This window comes from Hippocampus zosterae, chromosome 8 (assembly GCF_025434085.1).
Source record: "Hippocampus zosterae strain Florida chromosome 8, ASM2543408v3, whole genome shotgun sequence".
NCBI lineage: Eukaryota > Metazoa > Chordata > Actinopteri > Syngnathiformes > Syngnathidae > Hippocampus > Hippocampus zosterae.
Window position 1 is genome coordinate 10,063,808 of NC_067458.1, and position 22,765 is coordinate 10,086,572.

The 22,765-nt window shown below is 42.4% G+C and overlaps 1 protein-coding gene across 6 annotated transcripts in view; it reads left to right on the forward strand.

Annotated features, from left to right (window-relative positions):
- mast3b (microtubule associated serine/threonine kinase 3b) overlaps positions 1-22,765 on the forward strand; it is a 43,422-nt gene that overhangs the window by 948 nt on the left and 19,709 nt on the right. The window contains exons 2-7 of one of the 6 annotated variants that reach the window (XM_052074400.1): positions 3,187-3,276; positions 8,603-8,691; positions 13,748-13,820; positions 15,630-15,650; positions 15,999-16,077; positions 17,104-17,261. In XM_052074400.1, coding sequence (XP_051930360.1) covers positions 3,187-3,276; positions 8,603-8,691; positions 13,748-13,820; positions 15,630-15,650; positions 15,999-16,077; positions 17,104-17,261 — 510 coding nt within the window. Of the gene's footprint in view, positions 1-3,186; positions 3,277-4,610; positions 5,075-8,602; positions 8,692-13,747; positions 13,821-15,629; positions 15,651-15,998; positions 16,078-17,103; positions 17,262-22,765 lie in introns of those variants that run through there. The other 5 variants (XM_052074398.1, XM_052074402.1, XM_052074401.1 and 2 more) reach the window with 5 other exon arrangements.

The following is a 22,765-nucleotide window of genomic DNA, read 5'->3' on the forward strand; positions in this document are numbered from 1 at the left end:
TACAGGCATAGAACTGCTGTGATTGTTGTCTACATAACAAAGTACATAACAGTGTTATTTGCCCACTCTTCCAGCACATTAATTGTAGCAGCTCCAGTATTTAGTCCGAATGCTGCCTACTCGATGCTGATCCATAAGACGTAGGAGCGTAGGAATCAATCTGCCGCCGAGTCCCCAGTGGATGATCTCAGCTAAGCATGCGGCATTTGTTTTCATTGTCTTTTTAAGGCACTTTGCAGGTGCTCGCACAGATACAGGGAAGGTATCACACTCATTGAATAGAGAGGGAGTGGCCGAATGAACACAGATGCCCAATAAGATATGATTGTGTTTCGTATGTTTTACAGGATATGGAACATTGTCTGAGAATTGGATCGTACTTTGTGTATATGTTTTCTAGTGCTTCACGAGTCAAACAAAACTGCTATACTTGTAAATAATGTTGCCATCACTACTTTAAATAAATGTGCAAATTTGTGCCATTCTGATAGAATGTCACTAGTGAGTCAGCGAAGGATTTTCTCCTCACTTTACACAAGCACAGAAGTGCTGACAAAAATGAAAATGATATGATCGTCAGTGAGACACTTTGAAATTTTTGCTTTTGGGATCTTAGGGAAAATTATGTGTGAATGAAACTGTGTAATTATACCGAGCCTATAGAATGTCAAACGTGTTTGCAAGTGCCACAGAGCCCACAAGGCACTGCTTACATCTGAGCAGGCAATTCGTTAAAGTAAAACAGTGCAGGGTCAGTGTCAGGGTGATGCATGCCTTTGGGTGGCTGAGCTGGCACATTTCAAGGCGAAAATAATGCACTCTTGATCGGATGTATGGTGTGATGCCAGTTGAATGTCATAAAGTACATCTTACACCATCAAAGGTTGCATCAGAAGGTTGCTTTAGTTTTGGCCAATAACATTTAGTGTTGGGTGTGTTGCCATATCGATGACTGGTGACACCTGTGATTTAAAAAAAAAAGACAAAGAAGAAATGTGGTGGCCTGTAACCTTCACAGAGAAAGAAACAAAAGGTAAACAGAGCTGCATTTAGTTTTGTTAAATGGACATATTAATGTTGGGTTATACTTTACATGTGTGAGACAAAGATTACAACACTGCATATATTTACTGAAATCTGTCATTTAAAAGCCCTTATGCAGTTATTAACATTCATCAACATTGGCTTCTAAGAGAGGAAAAGAGGCTTGTGTGGCTGGCGTAGAAGGCGGGTCTCACGTGCCTCGTAGGCTTTTGGTTTACTCAGAGACTCGTCTGCGGGAGGCGCTCATGGTGAAGCTGATGGTTTGGAGAAAAACACGGCGATGGATAGCGGTATGACATCCATCTTGTCTTCTTATTAGTTGAAATATGTTTAAGGTTTCCTTTTTATCACACATTATTTTTTGTGTGTGTGTGTGAAGGAAAAAAAACCTCTCACCGAGCTGACAGTTTTGGCTGTCACTTCCGCCTGCGTCTGAACTGTCACTGTTTCCTTGTCATGTGTCTAAAAAAAACAGCTGACCGAGTCGGGAAACCTTCAAAATAAGGTTCCGTGACCCAGTTAAGGCTGTAAACCAATCCGCCGCCGTTGAAGCAATGTGTCCCTGTTGATGGTGCCATCTCCGGGGACGCATTGCTTCAACCGCAGCAAGGGTTTGTAGCTCAGTTTAACTAATCACAAAAAGTTATCGGGAACACAACACAAGCAACAAAGAGACAGGGATCGCGCTGCAGAGATGGCTGCATTTATGGCACTTGTTCCCAATGCTCATTACATTCAACTCAAGATGCTAAATTTCGCTCTAATTCGCTCCTAACAGCCCTGCACTGCTACAGGGTGGACTTGGCAGATTCATTAGTCCACTGTGACATGTTGGGTAATTTCATCGGTCAGATGTGACGAAATTATGAGTAAAGCGATGATGTCGGCTCGAAGATCGTCAGTAAAAATTAATAAGTAAGCTATGTCACAATAAAAGCACCAGGGGTCAAAGAGTGGGTAAAAAAGTAATGGCTTGTAGTACGGAAAATATGGTAATGTATACCAGTGGTGACCAAATTATGGCCCCCGGGGCAGGCATTTGTGCCCCACTGTCCATTTTCTAGTGGGCAGTGGCAGGGGCTCTGTTCCAGTGGGATAGAGGGCTGCAGGCCACCCAGACATGGGTACAAGTATGTATGGCCAAGTCCAAATTAAGTCTCAAGATTTTTGAATCCAAGTCCAAGTGAAGTCTCAAATCCCTGACCATAAGTCCAAGTTAAGTCCTAGTCCCTGACAATGAGTCCAAGTCAAAGTCTATAGCAAACGGCAGTGCTGCAACAGCCCGTTGCTGCAAGATTGTTTGTGTGTTGTCGCATTTGTCTACTCTGCGTTATTAACATTGGACATTGCTTGGGCGCACAGAAAATTAGGGGGACCAGATCCGCATGACCAACACCTCTGCTTTATACAACATGGGTTTTGCAGTTTTTTTTAAACATTTGGGGCTCAAGATGCAGCCACCTCTAGCTCCTCCCAGAGTTGTCAGGGAAATTAAATTGTCATTAGTCCAACAATGTGTTGGATTGGTGACTGATGGGCCACTTTCATTGGACAGAGGCACCCTCTCACACAGGCCAATTTCAGCAAGAAATTATTGATAAAGTGTATAAAAGTGTGCTATGGTTTTTGGTCCTTGGAGTATTTTGTCAGACACCTGGGAACATTTCTAAGTGACATCAATTCATCATATACCTCATTTTCATTGCACAGTTCATTCTTTTTGGCAATGGATGTAGATCATGGATTTCTAAATTGGATTTAGCCCTGGGTTCTGGGTGTGCTTCAATTTTCTATGTCACAAAGTGGGTCAAGTGTTTATGTCTACTTTTTTACCAATTTTTTTGCAAATAGAGCCTTCTAATCATGACTACATTTTTTTGATTAAAAAATGAACGTGTCACATATTTACAAGAAAATGGGAAAATGGCTTAGTGTCATTTCAATGTGCCGTACGTCTTTAAGTGAACTCATAAGCATTAACAAATTCTGTGATGAACAACATGTACTGTTCAGGCAGGGCTAGTATCACACGGCGCACAATGTCGAGTGGCTTCCTTATACCATCATATGAAGTTTTGCCGTTCACTGATTTTGATTTGAAAGCCAGTACACTAATCTATGCAACCATTTCTTGCCTTTCAGTTTATCACCCACTTATCAGAGCCCCACTCTCCTGAGTCCGTGCAGCCCCTGCAGCCCTTGCAGCCCCTTGCAAACCCTTCACCCCTGGAGGTAAGATGACCAGGTCACATACTGCTGTTTGTGAGAGTGAACTACGATGCATGACAGGCTGCTTCTACTTAAAGGAGTTTTGTCTAAAAGTGTCTTCCCTTCCAGTGAGTTGGTAAAAAGGTTAACCCCCGTGCCATACTTTGCCCAGGTCTACTTCAGTGTCATGTTGCTTTTCTGTGATTGCAAACTATAAAAACTAAAAGAGGGTAACTAAATGACATGTTCTGCCATTTGAAGAAAGCCTTTCTCGTGTACAGTATAGCACCTAATAATGTGGTTGTCTCTGTATTTTAAGAAGCCCATGTTTTACCAGTTAAGCCCCACCAGTTATTAGTTGCCTAAGTCTGTGGGTTGCTTGGCAACGCTGATGGGTGCTCTGGAGGAAGACAACACTGCAAACACAGACGTTTGCATCCAGCATTTTTCTGGATGTGTCAGCGGCGCTTGGCTATCACGCCACACTATAAGTAATACAGAATTGTGTATGTGTGTGTGTGTGTGTGCTTGTGTTTTAACCATAAAACAATTGACTAAAGCCGTATTTGCATGATTTTATGACACGGTAACAGTATGACGCATTGCTCATTTGTTAACATCATCTTTCAAGACGTTTCACATCCAACCTGCTATGGTCTCCATTTTAAATGTTGCTCGTTTTCTTGTGTGAAGTTTAAATCGGAATGTAGGGAATCCCTTTGTTAGATAAGTGTTGTACCACATTCCATAAACCAGTACAAAGGCGTTTAATGTTTTGCACATCTGCCTCACGCTTAAGAGGTACCGGTTTTGATTCCTAGGTGAGGCCTTCCTGCGTGTAGTTTTCATCAAGTTGTACAAAACGCTTCAATCCAAATTGTTACTGTCACTGTAATAGATAAACTCCATATTAATTCATGCTTGGGTTACCTTTATGTTGTCGTAAGGGTAACCTACAAGACCAAAACATGTATAATAAATGGTAACATTGTTTATTGTATTTATAGCTTGTTTGTTAAAAAATACATGGGGAGACGACCTTGAAAATGATTGTTTCTTAAATCACAACTGCAGTTTGGATTACTTTTCCCAAATCGTCCCGCCGTAATTGAGGTTCCTACACGTATAGTGCGGGTGGGGTGGTTCTCTATTCTATTCGCGGCAGGGCTGGCGAGGTCACTATCCCCCGAGATAGCCTTACCACATTAGATATATTTTAGACTACCACCCCTTTGAGACATACTTTTAAACTATAAACGGGGTATTCACACTTGTAAACCCTGTGTCGCACCGTTCACCGAAAAAAATATACACATCTTTTGATGTCAAACTCATTGATTTTGCTATCGATGGCCGGTCGATGCTTTCAAACAGAGGCAAAGCTGGAACCAAAGTAACCGAGCGGCACTTGAACGCAGCATCAGACTCCAGGTTCCTCACACGGACACACACAACCAGCAGCGTGTGTTTGCGACTCGCTGCTCGGTGGTCTGCGTTGTCCAGCAAATATACCGTCATGCTCTTGATGTTTCGGGCACAATACCGCAGTTCGACAGCGACCCAGAACATGTAAGGAGCGTCGAAACCGCTTTGATTCGTACTGCACGCGGCAGACGTAATCGGCGTTGAAAACAAAAGGAGTTGGCGAAAGAGAAAGACGATGGTGGAAAGACCAGAAGAGGACCTGCGATCCAGTCTATTGAAATTCGCACGAAACTTTTTAAGGTTATGAAAGCGAATCGTTTAGTATGTCGGACCCAAGTCAACCGAGCCGGAACAAGTCCCATTTTGTTCCTGAAGCCTTGCTGAAGCGCTCAAAAAGGTTAGTTCACAGGAATTGGAAATGTACTCTACGCGTTAAACTCAAGACATAATAGTTATTCGCTTTTGGGTCGTTGGCTGTAATTCGGGTTGTTTTGAATGACGTGATGACTTGTAGCCAACATAGGAAAACATGCAAATTGTTTTATTTCGTTATCTCCACCGCAGTGATATGAAAGAGTTGTTGAGCTAAATGCTAGAACGTTAACCCCACATTTGGGGAAGGATTTTGTCTGGGTTGGAGCTGTTAAACTGGTGTACTGCATCATAATTTGACTATATAGCATCAATTTGACACTGTAATATCCGTTGTGTTGGGTGAGGTTTAACTTTACAACAGCCCAACAATACAGCCCTCTAATTCAGGCCAACTACAGTCGTAGGATGCACTGTGGACGTCGTATAATAAAAAATAACCCCCATAGCGGTGGCTGTAGGACTGGAGTTTGTTGTTTTGTTTGGCTTTAAAAACACAAAACTTCCAGGCCACGATAACGAGCTCATCGAATGTGGTTTGGTCGTTGTGTATGTTTTAAATTGCATCACTTTGTTGTCCCTGAAAACACAAACAATGGTGATAAAAAGACATGCTATGTGGGGCGGGGTGGGGTGCATATTTTATTAATTGTAATGACCATAGATGGCATTGCCATTACTACAAATAAATGTACTGTATAGTAAAAGTGTACTGGGTGCCCGTTACTGCTCTTGACTATTTCAGGGCCAAGCTGTTAGAAGTCAAGTATCGGGCTGTATGAATGCAATGAAGTAATTATTCCTGCAAGCATGGTCCAAAGAGGAATGTTTACTCAAGTTCGACACGTCAACACATTGTTTAGCTGTCTTATTTATTTGAGGTAAATGTATGTAGGAATGCATTTCATTTGTTTGAAATATTTTTGCACAACAATCATCGTTCATCCCAATGAAACATCTGCTCAAGGTGGCGTTTATGGTCCCAAGTTTGGCCCCTTCTTTTTAGGCTTGGGGGATTATATCCTCCCCACCCTGTACACACACACACACACACACACACACACAAAATCAGGCTTGGACATCTGCAACTCAAGATGGGCCTTCTGCTGTCGTTGCACCCACTCCCATCAGACGTGAGTCTATTGACAGGAGGTTCCGTCTTTGTATTTTGGCTCTCAATAGTTCTCCCTCCCACTCTCTAAGGCCATAGTAGTTTGTCATGAATTTGCCTGCAGATTAGAGTTGGAGTTACATAAATGTTCCTTCAAGCAGATCTGTTCGGAGGGTGGAAATAATCTCATGGATTGGTTTAAATCTCCCTGGATGGCACAAAAAAATCCCCAAAGTTATTGGAAATTGGACAGAGTTGAAGTGTTACATATTCTTGTGGTATAAACTCAAAAGTGGTCCTCTGAATATAATATAGTCACATTGTGTCCCCTTTAATTTAAAAAGCCATCAATTACTATGTGATGGAACAACAAAATGTGTCCCTTGTCATGGTTTACACACAATTTTGATGATAAAAACAAGACCATTCTACCATCATCATCATCCACTGTTCTGCATCTGTTTACAATGTTATTTGAGGTTATTACGATTCACTCGGTGTATTGCCAAAGGTCAGAGCTTAGTGGATTGCGGCTACTTCCGAGGTCAGATCTCATTAATCCATGCAGTGTCATTACCCTCATTCAGCTTTAAACTACAGCTGTATATGCGCACAAATACACAAGTCAACACAAGCATTGCATACGAATAGTGTTTGCAGCGGATAACCAAGGTCAAGATGATTACAAAAAGCTTTTGGAAATGCAATGTTGTTTTTACATGGAGCGCTTTAACAGAAACTTACGGTAACTGTTCCGATCAGATCGGCCATGTGTTCTGCTAACGTAGTGGCAGATATAGTCCAGGCTGTCCACAAAAACACTCCCCAATATTAAACACATGTAACGTTATTCAAATAATCTTTTACACTTAGTAGCTACAGATGCCTGATTTCATCCAGTTTCATATGGGCTCATGGTTGCTCTGCAAACAATCAATGCAAAAGTCTGTCCTCTCATGACATCATTTCCAGAAACTGCTACAGTGGTACACATTTTCAACTGATCTAGTGCTGCAGGAATGAGGTACATAATCATTGCTCTCGAAAGAAAGACGTAGTTGTTTGGTCCCATGACGCTGCAGGCCACTTGCAGAACACCTGATTCATCTTATCTAGCATGGCGCATCAATCTGTTTGGCAGGTGCTCGTTGAAGGATCTCCTGACAGTGAAATAACTGTCGAGCTAGTGCAACCGTACTGTTGATTAATATCTTTGGGTGACTTTGATCAGCAACAGTTCAATCCTAGAAGAAGAGGCCATATAATGTGTTAAGGTATGATGGGCTGACGGACTGAAAGCAAAATAACACATCATTGTTACGGAATCTATGGATTCCATCTTCATCATCCATCCATTTTCTAAGCCGCTTATCCTCACAAGGGTTGCGGGCATGCTGTCTTTGGGCAGTAGGTGGGGTGCACCTCGAACTGATTGCCAGCCAGGGTACACATAGACGAACAACCGTTTGCACTCACAATCACACCTATTGACCGTTTAGAGCAGTGGTGGGCAAACTACGGCCCACAGGCCGGATCTGGCCCTTTGGTCTTTTTAATCCGGCCCGCCGAAGATTGGTGCACAATTATGGTTTGATTGTATTCATTTCGTTTGGACTTGTAATGACAGGTATTTCAACACCAGGTGGCGCAGTTACTTCAAGTTGCAGAGCACAGGGAGGGAGGGGAAGATGAAGAAAGAGGGAGAGAGGAAGGGAAAGTGATATGTATCTGATTAAACGAAACGGGTAACAAAGTACGAAACATTCAGGAGACGCCTGGAGTCGGAAAGACTCAAATCTACGAGACTTTGAAAAACAAGGAAGCGATTCTTACTCGGTCCGATTCTGGCAATTTCCATGCTCAGAGTGAATTGCTTGTGGCTCGAGTAAATGAACATTTCCTAGAATGGTTTGATTGTTATCATGTTAAAAACTTTCCTCAAACTGGACCGCTAATAAGAGTCGGAGAGCAGTCAAATGTGTAGAGCGTGAACAACAGGGGGCTCAGTACACATCCTTGGAAATCCCCCGGGAAAATAATTGCCCACCCCTGGTTTAGAGTGTTCCATTGACCTGCCACGCATGTTTATTTTTTGGAGGACTGTGAGGTCGGCATGTGAACCCGTCAACCACCATGTCAACCCAATCTATATCAATGTGATTGAATTGGATTTGGTATCATTATGTCGTGTAATCAGAGTGTTTTATGGACCCTGTACTTACATAACCATTTTTCATTTTGCTGCCATTAATTACAAAGTAGAAGAGGGGATTTGTAGGCAGTTATCTGAAGACGTAGCAATGAGACAAAACACCTGTCCCAACATTATCAACTGTACGTAGAAGTAGGTTTCCATTTTAAGCCTTGTTTATATCAGCATTGAGTGTTGTGACTTAAGAGAAATGGCTTGTTAATTTTTGTCATGTTGTGTTTGTGCGCCAGCTGCCGCAGCAACAACAGGAAGAGTCTCTGTGTCGGATCGCCATCACCCACTTTGTCCCGACCCCTCTCTCCCCTCTCAGTCCATACAGGTAAGATCCATGCTCTGACTTGCAACAGCAGCCCAAACACAGACATTGTAAAAATTAGCACCAGTTAATTGAGCACAAATAAAGGTGTGCTAATTTTTACATCACAAATCATTAGGTAGCCTGTGAATTTTTTTGCCCCCCCGCCCCCAACAATTTACGTTTCCCTGCACAAAACTGTGACTCAAAATTAGTGTTTGCTCACCAAGCAGTCCTGTTCTATTTACCACAGTTCAGTGCAGGTCGGTATATTCTATGGAGGGTCACATATTTCATTGCATTGGAAGGTGGAACCCCATTAAGAGTGTGACATCATAGTGTGACATCAGTATGATGAGAAAGCTTTTGTTGTCCACCTTTGTTTTATTGCAGTGTACTTATTTCAATGACAGAGCAGTTACATGTGGTTGCAGCAGCAGGTGCTTTCTTGTTGAACCGGTTCAATGCCATTTTTCTAAAATTGAGTGCAGAAGGACTGTTCTCTGCTGCACAGCATGTTGGCAGCCAAACTATTCAAGAGCATTTTGATACACGCGCTAGAAATGAGAGCCGGCTCCAGTTTCACACTGTTGAGATCTCGTTTACTCTCTTCAGCGTGAGGAAGGCCTAGTCCTGCCATGTTGCCTTGGATCCTCATAGTGGCTCCCCAATAACTTTCAGGTCAAATGTCGTCCCAAGAATAAATGCTATGACAAACCGGGGAAGCAAATTACGAGACTTAGCTCAAACCATCATCTGAATTGACCTTATACAGCTTTGAATTACCGTATTTTCACGACTATTCGACGCACCGTACGGTTGGGCGTAGTCTCATTAATGGCTGACATTTCTGTATTTTACACACAGACAGACCGCACTGTACCAATGGGCGCAGTTTTACAGTGGTAAAACATACGCCAGCTTAAACATACGGCATGCATGCGCGCATGCTAACACGTTAGCTTGAAGCATACGGTAGCATGCCAAGACATACAGATACAAGCTAAAAACACGTTTTTAAAAAGGCAACGAAAGCAGAACTGAGTTCGGGTGTATTTTATTTAGCCATCGTACAATGTTCTCACGTTTTTCGATCAATCATCACCCAGAAATCCATCAAAGTCCTCATCCTCTGTATCAGAAGCAGAGGACTGCACATCCCAGTTGTCATTGAACACATCACATGCTAGTGTGAGTTGCTACGCATTGCCGAGCGGAAAGAAGGAGCAGCAACAGCAAAGTCAACATTTCTCTCGTGTGAAGCTTTCCCACATTTGAAAGTAAAGAACAGAGCGAAACATGGTGGCAGCGCGTGTGTGTGTAGAAAGAATTGAACAATTGTGCAAGTACCGTAATCCATCAAAAACGCAGCGTTCCCTCTCGTTGTTGCGCATTGTGGCGTAACTCGCCCAGCGCTGCCTCTCACTCTTTGTAAAGTTGTGTTTGCCATCGATCATCCATTGTTCTCATGCCGTTCACAACTTTACTTTGAACGCTCGGTTGATGCCGATGTCCAGCGGTTGGAGTTCTTTAATCAAGTCTCCGGGAATAACGGCAAGCTCAGAGTTCATTTGCTTAACTTGGTTTTTCACCGCTGCTGTGAGATGGGCACGCATGCCAAAAGTATAGCTTTAAGTTTGAACTGGGCTTCGTAGGCGTGTCTCTTTGTCGAATTTATTTTCAGGGGTTCTTAGAAACCAAAACCGGAGTTGTTTTGCAACAGTGCACATTGCCACACTCTATACAGGTGTTGGTACCTGCTTGCGGCGTCCCTTTAGCGTCCACTTACATGCCCACCCTTCACCATTGGCGGACTGCTCCCCAGCTTGCCTGTCCTCTCTCTCTCTCTCTCTCTCTCTCTCTCTCTCTCTCTCTCTCTCTCCCTCTCCATATATGTATATATACACGCCCACCCTTCCCTGATTGGCCGACTTCTTTCCCGCATGCCTGGCCACAGTCACTTCCGCCTTTTCTCTATATAAACAGCGTGTCGGCTCTCAGTCAGATTTTGGAACTCAGTGCATATAAAGGACGCTCCGCACCATAAGGCGTCCTGTCCATTTTGGAGAAAATTTAAGACTTTTAATGGCGCCTTATAGTCGTGAAAATACGGTACCATTTTTAGGTGTCGGGCGATTCCACGAAACCTTAACTGTTTTTTGCTGTTATTTACAAAACACAAACAATTCACCCTGCATCAGCTCATTAATTAATTCGTTTAATTGTTCAAATTGCACAGAGGCGCGTACCTCGTCTGTGTTTCCTATTTAAAAACAGCGGCAGCTGAGAAACAAAAAGTTGTCCCTCTTTATTAGTCAGTCTCAAGCATCCTCCTGTTGAGCATTTATGACTTGGCGTGTCTGCTGCCCAACTTACCTCAGAAAGTAGCAGACTGTTTTTTGAGACCACACAAAAATATCTACTCTGGCAGATTTCTGCAACTGGCACTTCACTGTGCTACCATGTTTTATTTGCTTTTGTACTTGACAATTCAAGTTTCGCATCGCATGTTAACAAGACAGCCTCTTGTAAGAACTTGTCTTTTGGCTTCTAGGCTGCCAATTAGCACTCTGGGAAGGCTTACGACAAAGCAAGAGACTTTTAGCCGTATGAAGTCGGAAATACATTTAAAAAGGGTCACAAATGCAGTAGCCCTTCTTAAAATGCATATAAAAATCCTTTATCTGAACTCACTGTTCTGTGTAAATGATAGATATTTAAAAGGGAAGTCAACCCCCAAATTTTAACATGTTCTGTTGGGTCTCAGCTCGTCCAAGCACAACATTCTGATTCATATTGCGTTTGTGAAATATGAGTTAAGCAGCAAAATCCACCTGTTTCTACCTCAGAGGGTGGCCATCTTGCCGCTTTCTGACATTACGGTTGCTCAGCGCTCGGGGAAGCACCAATCATGTCTCACCTGTTCTCTGAAACTGAGCCATGATTGTTTGTTCCCTGAGCTTCGAGCAACTATGACGTCATTTTCAGTTGACAGCAAGTGCCAAAAATGGTCACACCCTGACATGGACAAAATTGGGTGAGTTTTGCTGCATAACTTATATTCCACAAACGCAATTAAGACGAGAGGGGCTGCATGAAACACATTCTTTTCAAAAACATTTTGTTGTGGGGTGACTTTTCTTTGAAGCAGATCCCAAGCAAGCGCAGTAATTTTCTGTCTTTTGGACGAGATAGTAACGAAAGTGGGAAGGCACTTGTGTGTGTTGGAATGCCAAAAGGCTTGCCACAAAAATCACTTCTCCTGTCCTATTGTTTTGAAAGCCGTTTCGTCAGTCATTTGGAATTGGTTTGGGTTTGTAGAATCAGATTGAAGCCCAGTTTTTTTGCTCAAAACATTTACAAGGGCTGCTGCAACTGAGGAGACACGCTGAGCCACTTCAATGGCAGTAGCAGCTGTTTTGCTTAACTAGGTACGATCTGTATAGTTTATCCAAATGAATTTCACACTTAAATAAATTAATTTCATGTCAAAATACATTAGCTTCCAGCTCCGGCCTCCCTGTGTGGAGTTTGCATGTTCTCCCCGGGCCTGCGTGGATTTTCTCTGCGTACTCCGGTTTCCTCCCACATTCCAAAAACATGCATGGCAGGCTGATTGAACACTCTAAATTGTCCCTAGGTGTGAGTGTGAGCATGGATGGTTGTTCGTCTCTGTGTGCCCTGCGACTGGCCGGTAACCGGCTCAGGGTGTCCCCCGCCTACTGCTCAAAGACTGCTGGAATAGGCTCCAGCACCCCCCGCCACCCTTGTGAGGATAGGCGGATCGGAAAATGAACGGATGCATTTTTCTTTGATTTTTATTTTTTATTGTAAAGCTATATTGCTCGGCCCATGAACTATGTCCAGTAAACACCCTCCAACCATAGAGATGCTGCCGTATCATCGACTCTTACTTTATTTTGCTCGTTTATTCCTTCTTTATCCATCCATCCAGTTTCTAATCTGCTTATCATGGCGTGCTGGAGCCTATCTTTGGGCAGTAGACAGGATACACCCTGAACGGGTTGCCAGCTGGTTGCAGGGCACACATAGACAAACAACCATTCGCGCTCACAATCATACCTCGGGACAATTTGGTGTGCACACTCAACCTGCAATGCATGTTTTTGGAATGTGGGAGGAAACCGGAGTACCCGCAGAAAACACACAGAGGAATGCCTGAGAATCAAACCCTGCACCTCTGCACTTTGGGGGCAACGTGCTAACAAGATGACCACTGTGCTGCTCGTTCCTTATTTATTCCTCTCTTAATTTTCACATAACCCGTGACGACATAATAGTAGCTGGTCTGATAACGTGCGGGTAACACTCGCAGTTGACATTAGCTGTTGGCTTTGCCGTCAGAGGTTTGGGACACACTGGAGTGATCCTTTTCGAAACAATGGTCAGTTGAGGCCTCACATGATGCCATGCACAAGGACCATTTCTGTGGGCAATGCAGGCACATTTTTCCAAATTAGTTTTGGGTCAAATTCCCGAATGTACGACGTTGGGGTACATTCAAATTCAGAACTTCGACCATACCGATTTGAAAGTCATCTCAATGACATTTCATGTGTTTCCCATCATGGCACAAGAGCCTGTGTGATGATAATTTGGAGCGGTTGGTTTCTGAATCAACAATTTTGTTGACATTCCACTTAATGCTCCGAAGCAGCTGCACTCTCCGGAAAGTGTTGGTAGACAAGGCTCCTCGTGCCAGCAGTGTGCGGATGTGCAATCTCCCGAGGATTATCCCATGAGAGCGTGCAATCAGTCTCTAATCGCCTCCATCTCTCTGTATTTCAAAATGATGCTCAACCCTCTCAGTCTGGTCTGTCTGACCCCAGCTCATAATTTACAGCTATCCATGAATAGATAGTGGAATGTTTGGCAAAGTCATATCAAGATGATGTATCTTATTCAGAAGAGCTCGTTGTCGGAGTGATTGAGGGTCCGTTTATAAACATGAATGCCGTGTGGTTATTTACAGTGTCATTAAATTTCCTTTAATTATTCCCCCTTGTCACTTAAAGGTGTGAATACAACTTAGAGTATGTTTAAATCTTTCCTCATTTAGCCGCAAGCAGCCCACTGGACAGCCCACGAAATGTGTCGACCAGTGCCTGCGTCAACTTTCCGTTTGCCCGAAGGTATGTCTGCATTGCTTATTTGGTGTTGTAAATGTCCGCCAAATATTTTTCAGCAATTAGTCTTGAACTGTTAAAAGAAAAAAAGGTGATATTTTTTTTCCCCCAATTGTGCCCATGGTCAACAAGTTTGATGATTTTAACAGCAGCAAATGACGTTACTTGACGATCCAAAACTGCTTTCCTACAGGGCTGCAATGTGTTGTCTTGTGATTTTGCTACATTATTTTCAAAACAATCACTGCAGAAATTGCCCATTTCAACTCCAGAGGCTGTGCTTACAAGCCCTGGAGTCTTTTCATTTCACAGTTTGAACTCCAGTGAACCTATTAACATGATTGATTAAGAGTCGATGATTAAAAAGGTAATAAGTGTGATCACACTGTGGATCTCCCCGTGAGTCTTGGTGTCTGCAAAGTGATGGTTGGCCACGTAGCCTGGAACACGCAATACCTGTCTGTCTGCCAGATCTTCCAGGCGAGGATGAATGTGTTGCCATGTGTTAGTTGGTACCCTTAAACCCACACACAAAGCATTCAACCCAGTTCCTATGGCAACATGCTTCTCCTACGAGCACGTGTAGCCTACAAGTGAAGCTAAAAATTAGATGGCTTCTTGAAGCCATTTAACAACAACCTAATAAAAACACAGGATTTGTTCAGATTTTTCATTTTGAAACTAGATGAGTTTGAACAAAGAAAACATTCTAAATGAAGTGCTCGCATCTGTCCAACGCAAATCACAGGTCAGAATCAGGCTCTTGCACATGGGAGGAACGGGGCAAAATATTGTACAGGCACCTTATTTATTTATTTGGTCAGGTTACTGTACATAGATGCTTGCTCAATTTTTTTGAAGTAAGAGATGATATTCATGCTTATGCCCTGTGGGAATTTCCACTTCGCGGAGACTGATGGTGCTTAAATTGAAGCCAATCGTTTCCGGGGGTGAAAAAAATACTGCCAGACATTGTCAAGCTCTGTGAAGCTGAAGACAGAATATGACAACTGAAACACACGGCTTACTGATATTATGGTCTGCTGTGAATGAACTTCTGTCTTAGACAGTTTCCGCCTCAATAGGTTCAAGCTATTTCAATACATTACAATGTTTTTTCGATTAAAAAAAATCACTTTGGCCTGACATGTAATAAAATAGAAATAATTGTCAAGGAATATGATTAGATAAGAGAATTTTTATTTGTCCCACACTGGGGAAATCTGCAGTCTACAGCAGTAAAATTGGCGGTGGGAACAGTGTTTCATGCACAAAATAAATATTTCAGAAAAGAACTGTACACAGTTCAATATAAGTGTGATATAAAATATAGCATTAGCAATATATTTGTAAAATAAATTAGCAATAGCATAGAAAACACAGCATAAGGTGGCTGTGCTATTTACAATGATTACAGGTTTTCACGTATGTTTATTCGGCAGCCTGACTGTCCTGAATGTCGCTCATTTAACCTGGAATGCTATTTCTTGTTGTGTTGTGTTCAATCGTGTGTTTAGTACTGTACATGCCAAACCGTTGTGACAGTCACTCCTATTTGTCACTCCTTAACGTAAACCAAAAAGTTGCAGTGACATAACCTCTGGGCTTGGTGTTTCGCAGTCACAATTTGTTCCTGTTACGTAAAATGCTTCCTGAGAAGAATTTTAGTATGTGGACAAATGCAAAGTGGCAAGGATGGCAACATTGTCAAGATGAATTTCCTCAGATAAATGCCAGAGGTCACAGGATTTTTTGTACTGGTCCACACTGAACTCATTGCTTTTTTTCCTTCTCTTTTCTCCTCTGCTTTCTCAGTCACTTGGCTCGTGCAGACAGGTACCTTATTTTTCTTGTGGGATAGCAACTCTCTATGTACGAAGTAATGTACATAGATATATGCTATAATCATCCTGGGAGGACATTGTAAACAATGGAAACCTAACATTTGCGTCATTACGTTCTCCAGGTGTACCCAATAAAGTGGCTGGGTTTGTTGTCGAGGTTATTGTTTGATTTTTGTAGGTATAATCCAAAAGAAAAATGGAGCGCTATAACAAACAACCTATTGCATGCAACATGTGACAGGAAATGATAAAAACGTGCACCCGTACTAACAGAGCACGGTGTGTTGTGCAATGTGTTTCGCATATGAAATGCTTAACAATACCGAATGTGATGTTTCAGAGCTGAGGGCCGTAGATGGTCTCTGGCATCCCTCCCTTCGTCAGGCTATGGAACCAACCCACCAAGCTCAACTGTTTCAGTAAGTACCGTAACTCCCCTACGAAAAAAAAAATGGCACCATCCTTCTCAGTTGATATTTGCTAACACCTCATTTAAGCCCAATGGCACATTCATTTATGCTGCTAGGGACAGCAAATGTCAAGTCTGAGTTGACAAACATTTCATTGTTTTCGAGCATCATCTGCTTGAATGAGTCATTGGGCTAGTTTGTTGAACACGGCGTTAGAGATAATGGGCACAATTTGGACAGTGTGTGTGCATATTCGCGAAAGGATTATGTTGAGAGCGATGCATGGTTTGTTTTTTCGATCGTAGGGGTGATTTTCCACTGATGATGGCTCTTAAAACATATTTTTAAAATAAATGTGAGAGTCCGACCTGATTTCAAAGTAATTTAGACACGAGAACTCCTTTTATTGACATTATTTCAACGACCACAAATAATAATAAGGCCCTAATGATTGGCCCAATAATACCTTTATCTGTATGGACCAACAATTTCACCGTCTGTGCATCCTTAAAACTTGCTTTTATTATAAGAAAGTTTATTGTCAGACCTGAGCACAGACCTTAAGGTCATTGTTGGACAATATAATTTATCAGTGTGCCTCAGCTTCTCTTTGTAGCACGGCATGAGAAAGAGACTACATAGGTACCGCTTCCCTGGGCACGTCTGTCAAGGGTACGTCGCCACATTCTGTGCAGTGTCCAATGGGTTTTCTAGAAGGTTTATTTAAACTGTCCCTGACGCCTTTGCATCCTTTAGGTGCCTTTTCTGATGGCATGGTTTGTGTTTTCAATTTCTATGAATATTCTACACAGTTGGGTTTTCTGACGTTTGGGTGCTTACCTGGAGTTCCCCGCAATATTGTTTGAACTAGATATTTTGTTTAACTTGTTTGAACACATGCTTGTGGTTTTCAGTACCTTTGGCACGTTTTCAACTCCCAGAGAGGGAGAAACATTTGCAGTACTGTATTACTTTTCACTTCCGAGTCAACATGAGATTCATTTCTTGACCGCTAACTCTTTGGTATGTCTGCAGTCCTCATCCTCCTCCCAGGAGCGCCTTCATCAGCTTCCCTACCAGCCAACCCAAGATGAGCTGCACTTCCTTTTCAAACACTTCCGTAGCACGGACAGTATAACTGACGAGGATGGCCGGCCCACGACCGTCATGCGACCTCGCTCCCGGAGTCTGAGGTAGCTCATCCACACTAAGCATTGGCTTTACATGTTCAGGAATATCAGAATTGATTACCGGTTTAAAAAAAACATGCAGTAGAAAAAAAATCCTACTAAATATTTTAGTTGGAACCTTTGCAGAGCTATTTTAATAAATAACATGGATTTTTGAGTCATAACAGAGGTATGCTCTTTGAAATATTAAGACAACAAAAGGAGCTCCAAGTGTGCAGTGAAAGGAACACGAAAGCCTCTATTCCTCCTAGAAAGAATACTGAGGGGGACCTATACTGTTTGACCTAGTGCCACTAAGATTGATTTTCTCAAATTTTAAACATCAATATGATTGATACTTCAGTTATTTGAGGCAGTGTATTTGCAGTAGCGTATCACAAAAGATATTGGTACTGATTTGATGAGCAGACTCACACAAGGACCACACAGCAGAGCGGCTTTCGGTGCAGCAATGAAAGTTACATATTGACAAGTAATATGATTTTTAGTAGCGGCCAAAATTCATTTGTGCTGCTTTGCCACAGGTAAATGTGTATGTGGGTAACACTAGCTGTAATGTTTTAGTTCACAGATCCGATCAATGACGTCATTGATTATTCTGCAATTGAAAGACATGACGGACGATCAAAAAAAAAAATTGTGCATAAAATGCAAACTATAGCTCAGTCCGATGCGGCCGATCAGTTATGTACAAAGTTTAATTACTAACGGAGGTTCTGAATGCAAGGGCTTGCTATTAATACACTACTGTATTACCAGCTGAGTCAACGTTTGTCTTAAGAAATCCACTGGGATATACCCGACAGGAGCACTTTGGCTGCCACATCCACTACGAACCAATCAGAACAACTAAACGTGTGCTAGCGTGTAGTAGGCAAGCCTCAAACCGATTTATACATTTCAGATGCCAGACAAAGGTTGATATGGAAGCAGAGCATTTTTGTTGGCCTTTGAATGAAAAATGTTCATTTACAATAAAATCGTATCTGTTGGCAAGTTTGCAGTCACTTTCTCTCATTGGCTTGTCTAAAACATGACCTGTATCTCAGTGAATGATGATAAGAATGAGTGATTTATTATTTTTTGACTGTATCAGACAGTGGCAATGGATGGTTGCGAGGTCAGAAATCTTCAGGGATTTTCATCATCTACGGGCCATAATATCATCAAAACAATTGATCGAAACTGGAAAAATCTTTTAAGCATCAAGGCCAAAAACTAACATTGAATCCCTGTGACCTTTGAGCTGACACTCCACAGTTTTATTAGTTTGAACATTAAATTTCTTGTCTTTGTGGGACATTCAAATCATTATAGGTTTAAAAGGATTTCCAAATCATGTCTTGTTTTTATTTCACGACCACCCCCCCTCCCCACCCACCAGCCCCCCCCCTTTCCCCGTATTAAAAGGCATTATGCCAGTTACGAGTGCCATTTCTGTATTTAACATATACACAAGGCGCATTGCATTATTGGACAGTGGAATTGTAAAATGTACGCTAGTTTAAAAAAATACAGTAACATGAGTGCACGCTAGTGTATGTTTTTATAAAGACAGCAGGAGCAAAACTGAGTTCAGGTGTACTTTATTGAAGCATTTACCAATGTACTTGTTTTTTTTTTTTCAATCCTCATCCACAAATCCATGAAAGTCCTCATTTTCGAAAAAAAAAATGTCGGGCAAGTTCTCCGTCAAACACGCCACGTAACCCTCGCGCCATTGTCAGAGTCAGTCTCATTGCTGTGCAGTTCCTCAGCTAATGGCTTTTGCTAAACTCTAACAACAGTGCAAGCAGTCACATGAGCCCAAGCATCCACAATCAATTCCCAAATTGTGGGGGAACTGCCCGGCGCTGCCTCCCAATCTTTGTAAAGCTGTGTTGCCATCACTCCCACGCCGCTCGCAACTTCACTTTGATTCCGGCTGGAAACTTTTGGCTTAAAAATCACAGACGGTGGCCATTTCTGTCCGTTACCATGGCAACAAAGCACAACAGTGAAAAAAGACTTCTCACGCCACTGTTGTGCATATCACGACCATGCTTGACACCTTCTCAACAGTGTGGATCACCGCAATGTCTAAAGTGAGCGGCGTTTTGTCCATGTTGTGAATATGGTTGGGCTGGACGTGTTTGTTGGCAGTCTTTTGTTGTATTTCAAAATGCAACGTATGCTTGTCTCTCATCACTTGCCATAACCCATGCGTCTACGCTATAAATGTGGTAATGGAAACCAAGTGAGGCCAGCAAAGTGGCAGAATAAAGGATTTCCATCTCCAAGAAAGCGTCTTTATTTAACGTAACTTCACTGTAGTAAGAGTGGACGATGGCCATCTTTTCCTTATAATCCGCCGGATGTTGCTTCACCCCGGTAGTCTTTGCCCGGATGGATAGCTGGCACCTTTTCATAAAACAAAAAAAGTACCAGGTACCATGGATTAGTTGATAATTTATGATTAGTTGATAACTGATAGCTCACAGTTTAAAGCGTGCTTCGTAAGTGTGTCTCCTCGTAGGTGCCGTTTTTGGGATGCTCTATTGCACAATGCACATACCGTCACTATTTACACCTACTGGGGATGTGCCTTTAGCATCCTCTGTCGAGCCCACCAGTCCCACTTAATGTCCGTGTGCCGTCCTCAGTTACACCCACTTTTCCTCTTACAAGCAACATGTCGGCACAACATCAGTCAGTCAAGCGGACCCCTCATCGAAGTCACAGCATTCACCGATTTTGAACTCGGTGCATACACAAGGCGAATCGCATTAATAGGCGCCCTGTCCATTTTGCAGAAAATGTAAGACTTTTATGTGCGTCGTATGGTCATGGAGTTATGTTACATTAGAATTGGGCTTTATCGATGAACCACAAAACAAAACTCTTGTGAACATCTGAGCTTGTCATCACACAAAAATGTCCTGAAATGTGGTTTTCACCAAGATTAAATGCAACAAATAGCATTTTTGCATGAAAAGTTGGGACATTCATTGCATGTCTGATGAGGCAGACTGTTCACTTTAGGACAAAAAGAATGTGTTGAGGACGATAAGATGTTTCTTGACCAAGATGGTTGTTTCTCACTGATTACACATTCAGGCAGGTCGAGAGTCAGATCCGACAGTTATGATGTGTGATTTTTGGTAACTTTTGTGTGTTGGCGCCGCTTTGCAGTTTGCATGTTTGTATGCCTGAGTGCTTTTGTGTTCTGGCACCATGGCGTACCGTGCGTAGGCGTGCTGGCTTACAGAGTGCCGCAGGGATCCCGCTGCTGAACCGCAGTCGATAGCGGGGGTGGTTTAGGATTGGGATGAGGGCTTCAGCGCCACTGTGAGTTGCAGCAGCGTGCTGGGCATCCACATAAAGTCTGAGGCGGCTTTCATGACAACAAAAAGGCTTGGGGACGCATGCGTGCATGTGATAGGTTTACTTTGCATCTTTTCTGCTGAAAGCTTTGACCAGCCACAGTTTTCTGTCAAATTGGAGCAACTTTTTCACGAATCCACTGTGATGTGGCTGTCAATGAATAACTAAGAGCTGCGAGTGATTCACTGTTTGGCTAAAAGCAAACCTCTGCTTAAATATAAACACGAGTACAACAGATGCATCAAAACCGGACTGTGAAATTGAACAGCTTGAAACGGTTTCCATCGCGTGCAGCTGAATACCAAATGCTGCTTTTCGGCAGTTAATGAATCACTACATCACTGACCTAAAGACATGTGTCAAAATATGGGATTAGATTAGAATGTTTAGTTTGATAGAAGTGGATAGACTCGAGGCCAGGCTAATGGGAGTTTGGCATGGACGTGCTATTATGTAATCCTGATAGTGATGAAGTCGATATGAGGTCAGGATGTTGCATCAAGCTTGTTTTAATTTGCATCTGAGGGATGAAAACATACCGGTACATTTGTTACATGTTGAAAAACATTGTATTACTGAAAGTAATATTTTTGTGTTTAAGGTTCAAGGGTAGTCAGAGTTTGTCTTTGTATATGATATTTAACCCTTTAATGTTGGACGGCCCACCGTCCAGATGACGATCTGTCAAAACAAATCTCGTCGTTATGTGAGAACATGTTCTACATCTTTTAAAAGCTGAGTTTCTGGAGATTTGAATGGTGCCCAATGTTGCCGCGTAGTGTTTTCCAGTCCTAATCAACATTCTAAATTCATTTTCAAGGCAGATTGTGTGAAAAGAAATGAGACGAATATACGATTCGCCTTTTGTTTCTGTTTTCAAACATCCATAGTTCAGTGACAGGAGCTCTTACACAGATTCTGACTGTTGGAGGGGGATATTCAAAATGATAACATTTTGAATATTTCATGAAGAGACCAAAACTATGCTGATACTCCAAATGATTCAAGAACGGCTACACATTTACTTTGGGCGCACATTTTTTTCAGCCGTTTTTGGCAAAGTTGCCCTCAGCCTAAGGGGTTTTAACGATATCATTCTCAAATTCTCAGTAAAAATTCTTCCTAAAACTGTTGTGCGAAAGGATGAAAGCCAGAAATATTGTTTGTATATGTATGTATATTTTTGGTGTGTTTTTCTTAATTTTCTTAACAACCGTCTTTTACAGATTGTAAGTCGCAGGTGTTTTTCATAGTTTCGCCGGGGGTGCGATTTATACTCTGGAGCGATTTATGTGTGAAATGATTAACACATGAGATCATTTCACATGTTATTTTCATATTAAACCACCAGAGGGTGCTCTCGAGCATGTGTTGATACTTTCCACATTGGCGGTGACTGATAAAAACAACTCGCAATGACACTGATGAAGATTTCATTGCATTTAGTGATTTGGAGTGACACTGATAGTTTGGTACATTTGTGAGCATGTTCTTTATGCTATAGTTATCTGAATAACGCTTAATATGTTACGTGAACATACCAGGTACGTTCTCGGTACGTTGTTTGTGTCATGTAACGTTAGCTTTATCGTACACTGATTCAGTCTGTTGTTCTCTTTTTATTTGCCTTTCAAGATGACATGTCTGTTCTTGGTGTTGGATTTTTATCAAATACCGTATTTTCACAACCATTTGGCGCACCGTGTTGTTGGGCGCAATCTCAGTAAGGGGTGCTATTTTTGTATTTGACACATACACAAAACGCACTGTATTATTGGGCGCAGCCAGGCATGGTAAAACGTGCGCCAGCTTAAACATAAGGCATGCATGCACACACGCTAAAAACACGTTTTTAAAAAGGCAACGGAAGCAAAACTGAGTTCGGTTGTACTTTATTTCGCCATTTTACAATGTACTCACGTGACTGATACCTGCTAGGGGCGTGCCTTTAGCATCCTCTTACACGCCCACCCTTCACTCATTGGCGAATGGTACCTGCGAGGGGCGTGCCTTTTGCGTCCTCTTACACGCCCACCCTTCACTCATTGGCGACTGGTACCTGCTAGGGACGTGCCTTTAGCGTCCTCTTACACGCCCACCCTTCACCCATTGGCGACTGGTACCTGCTAGGGACGTGCCTTTAG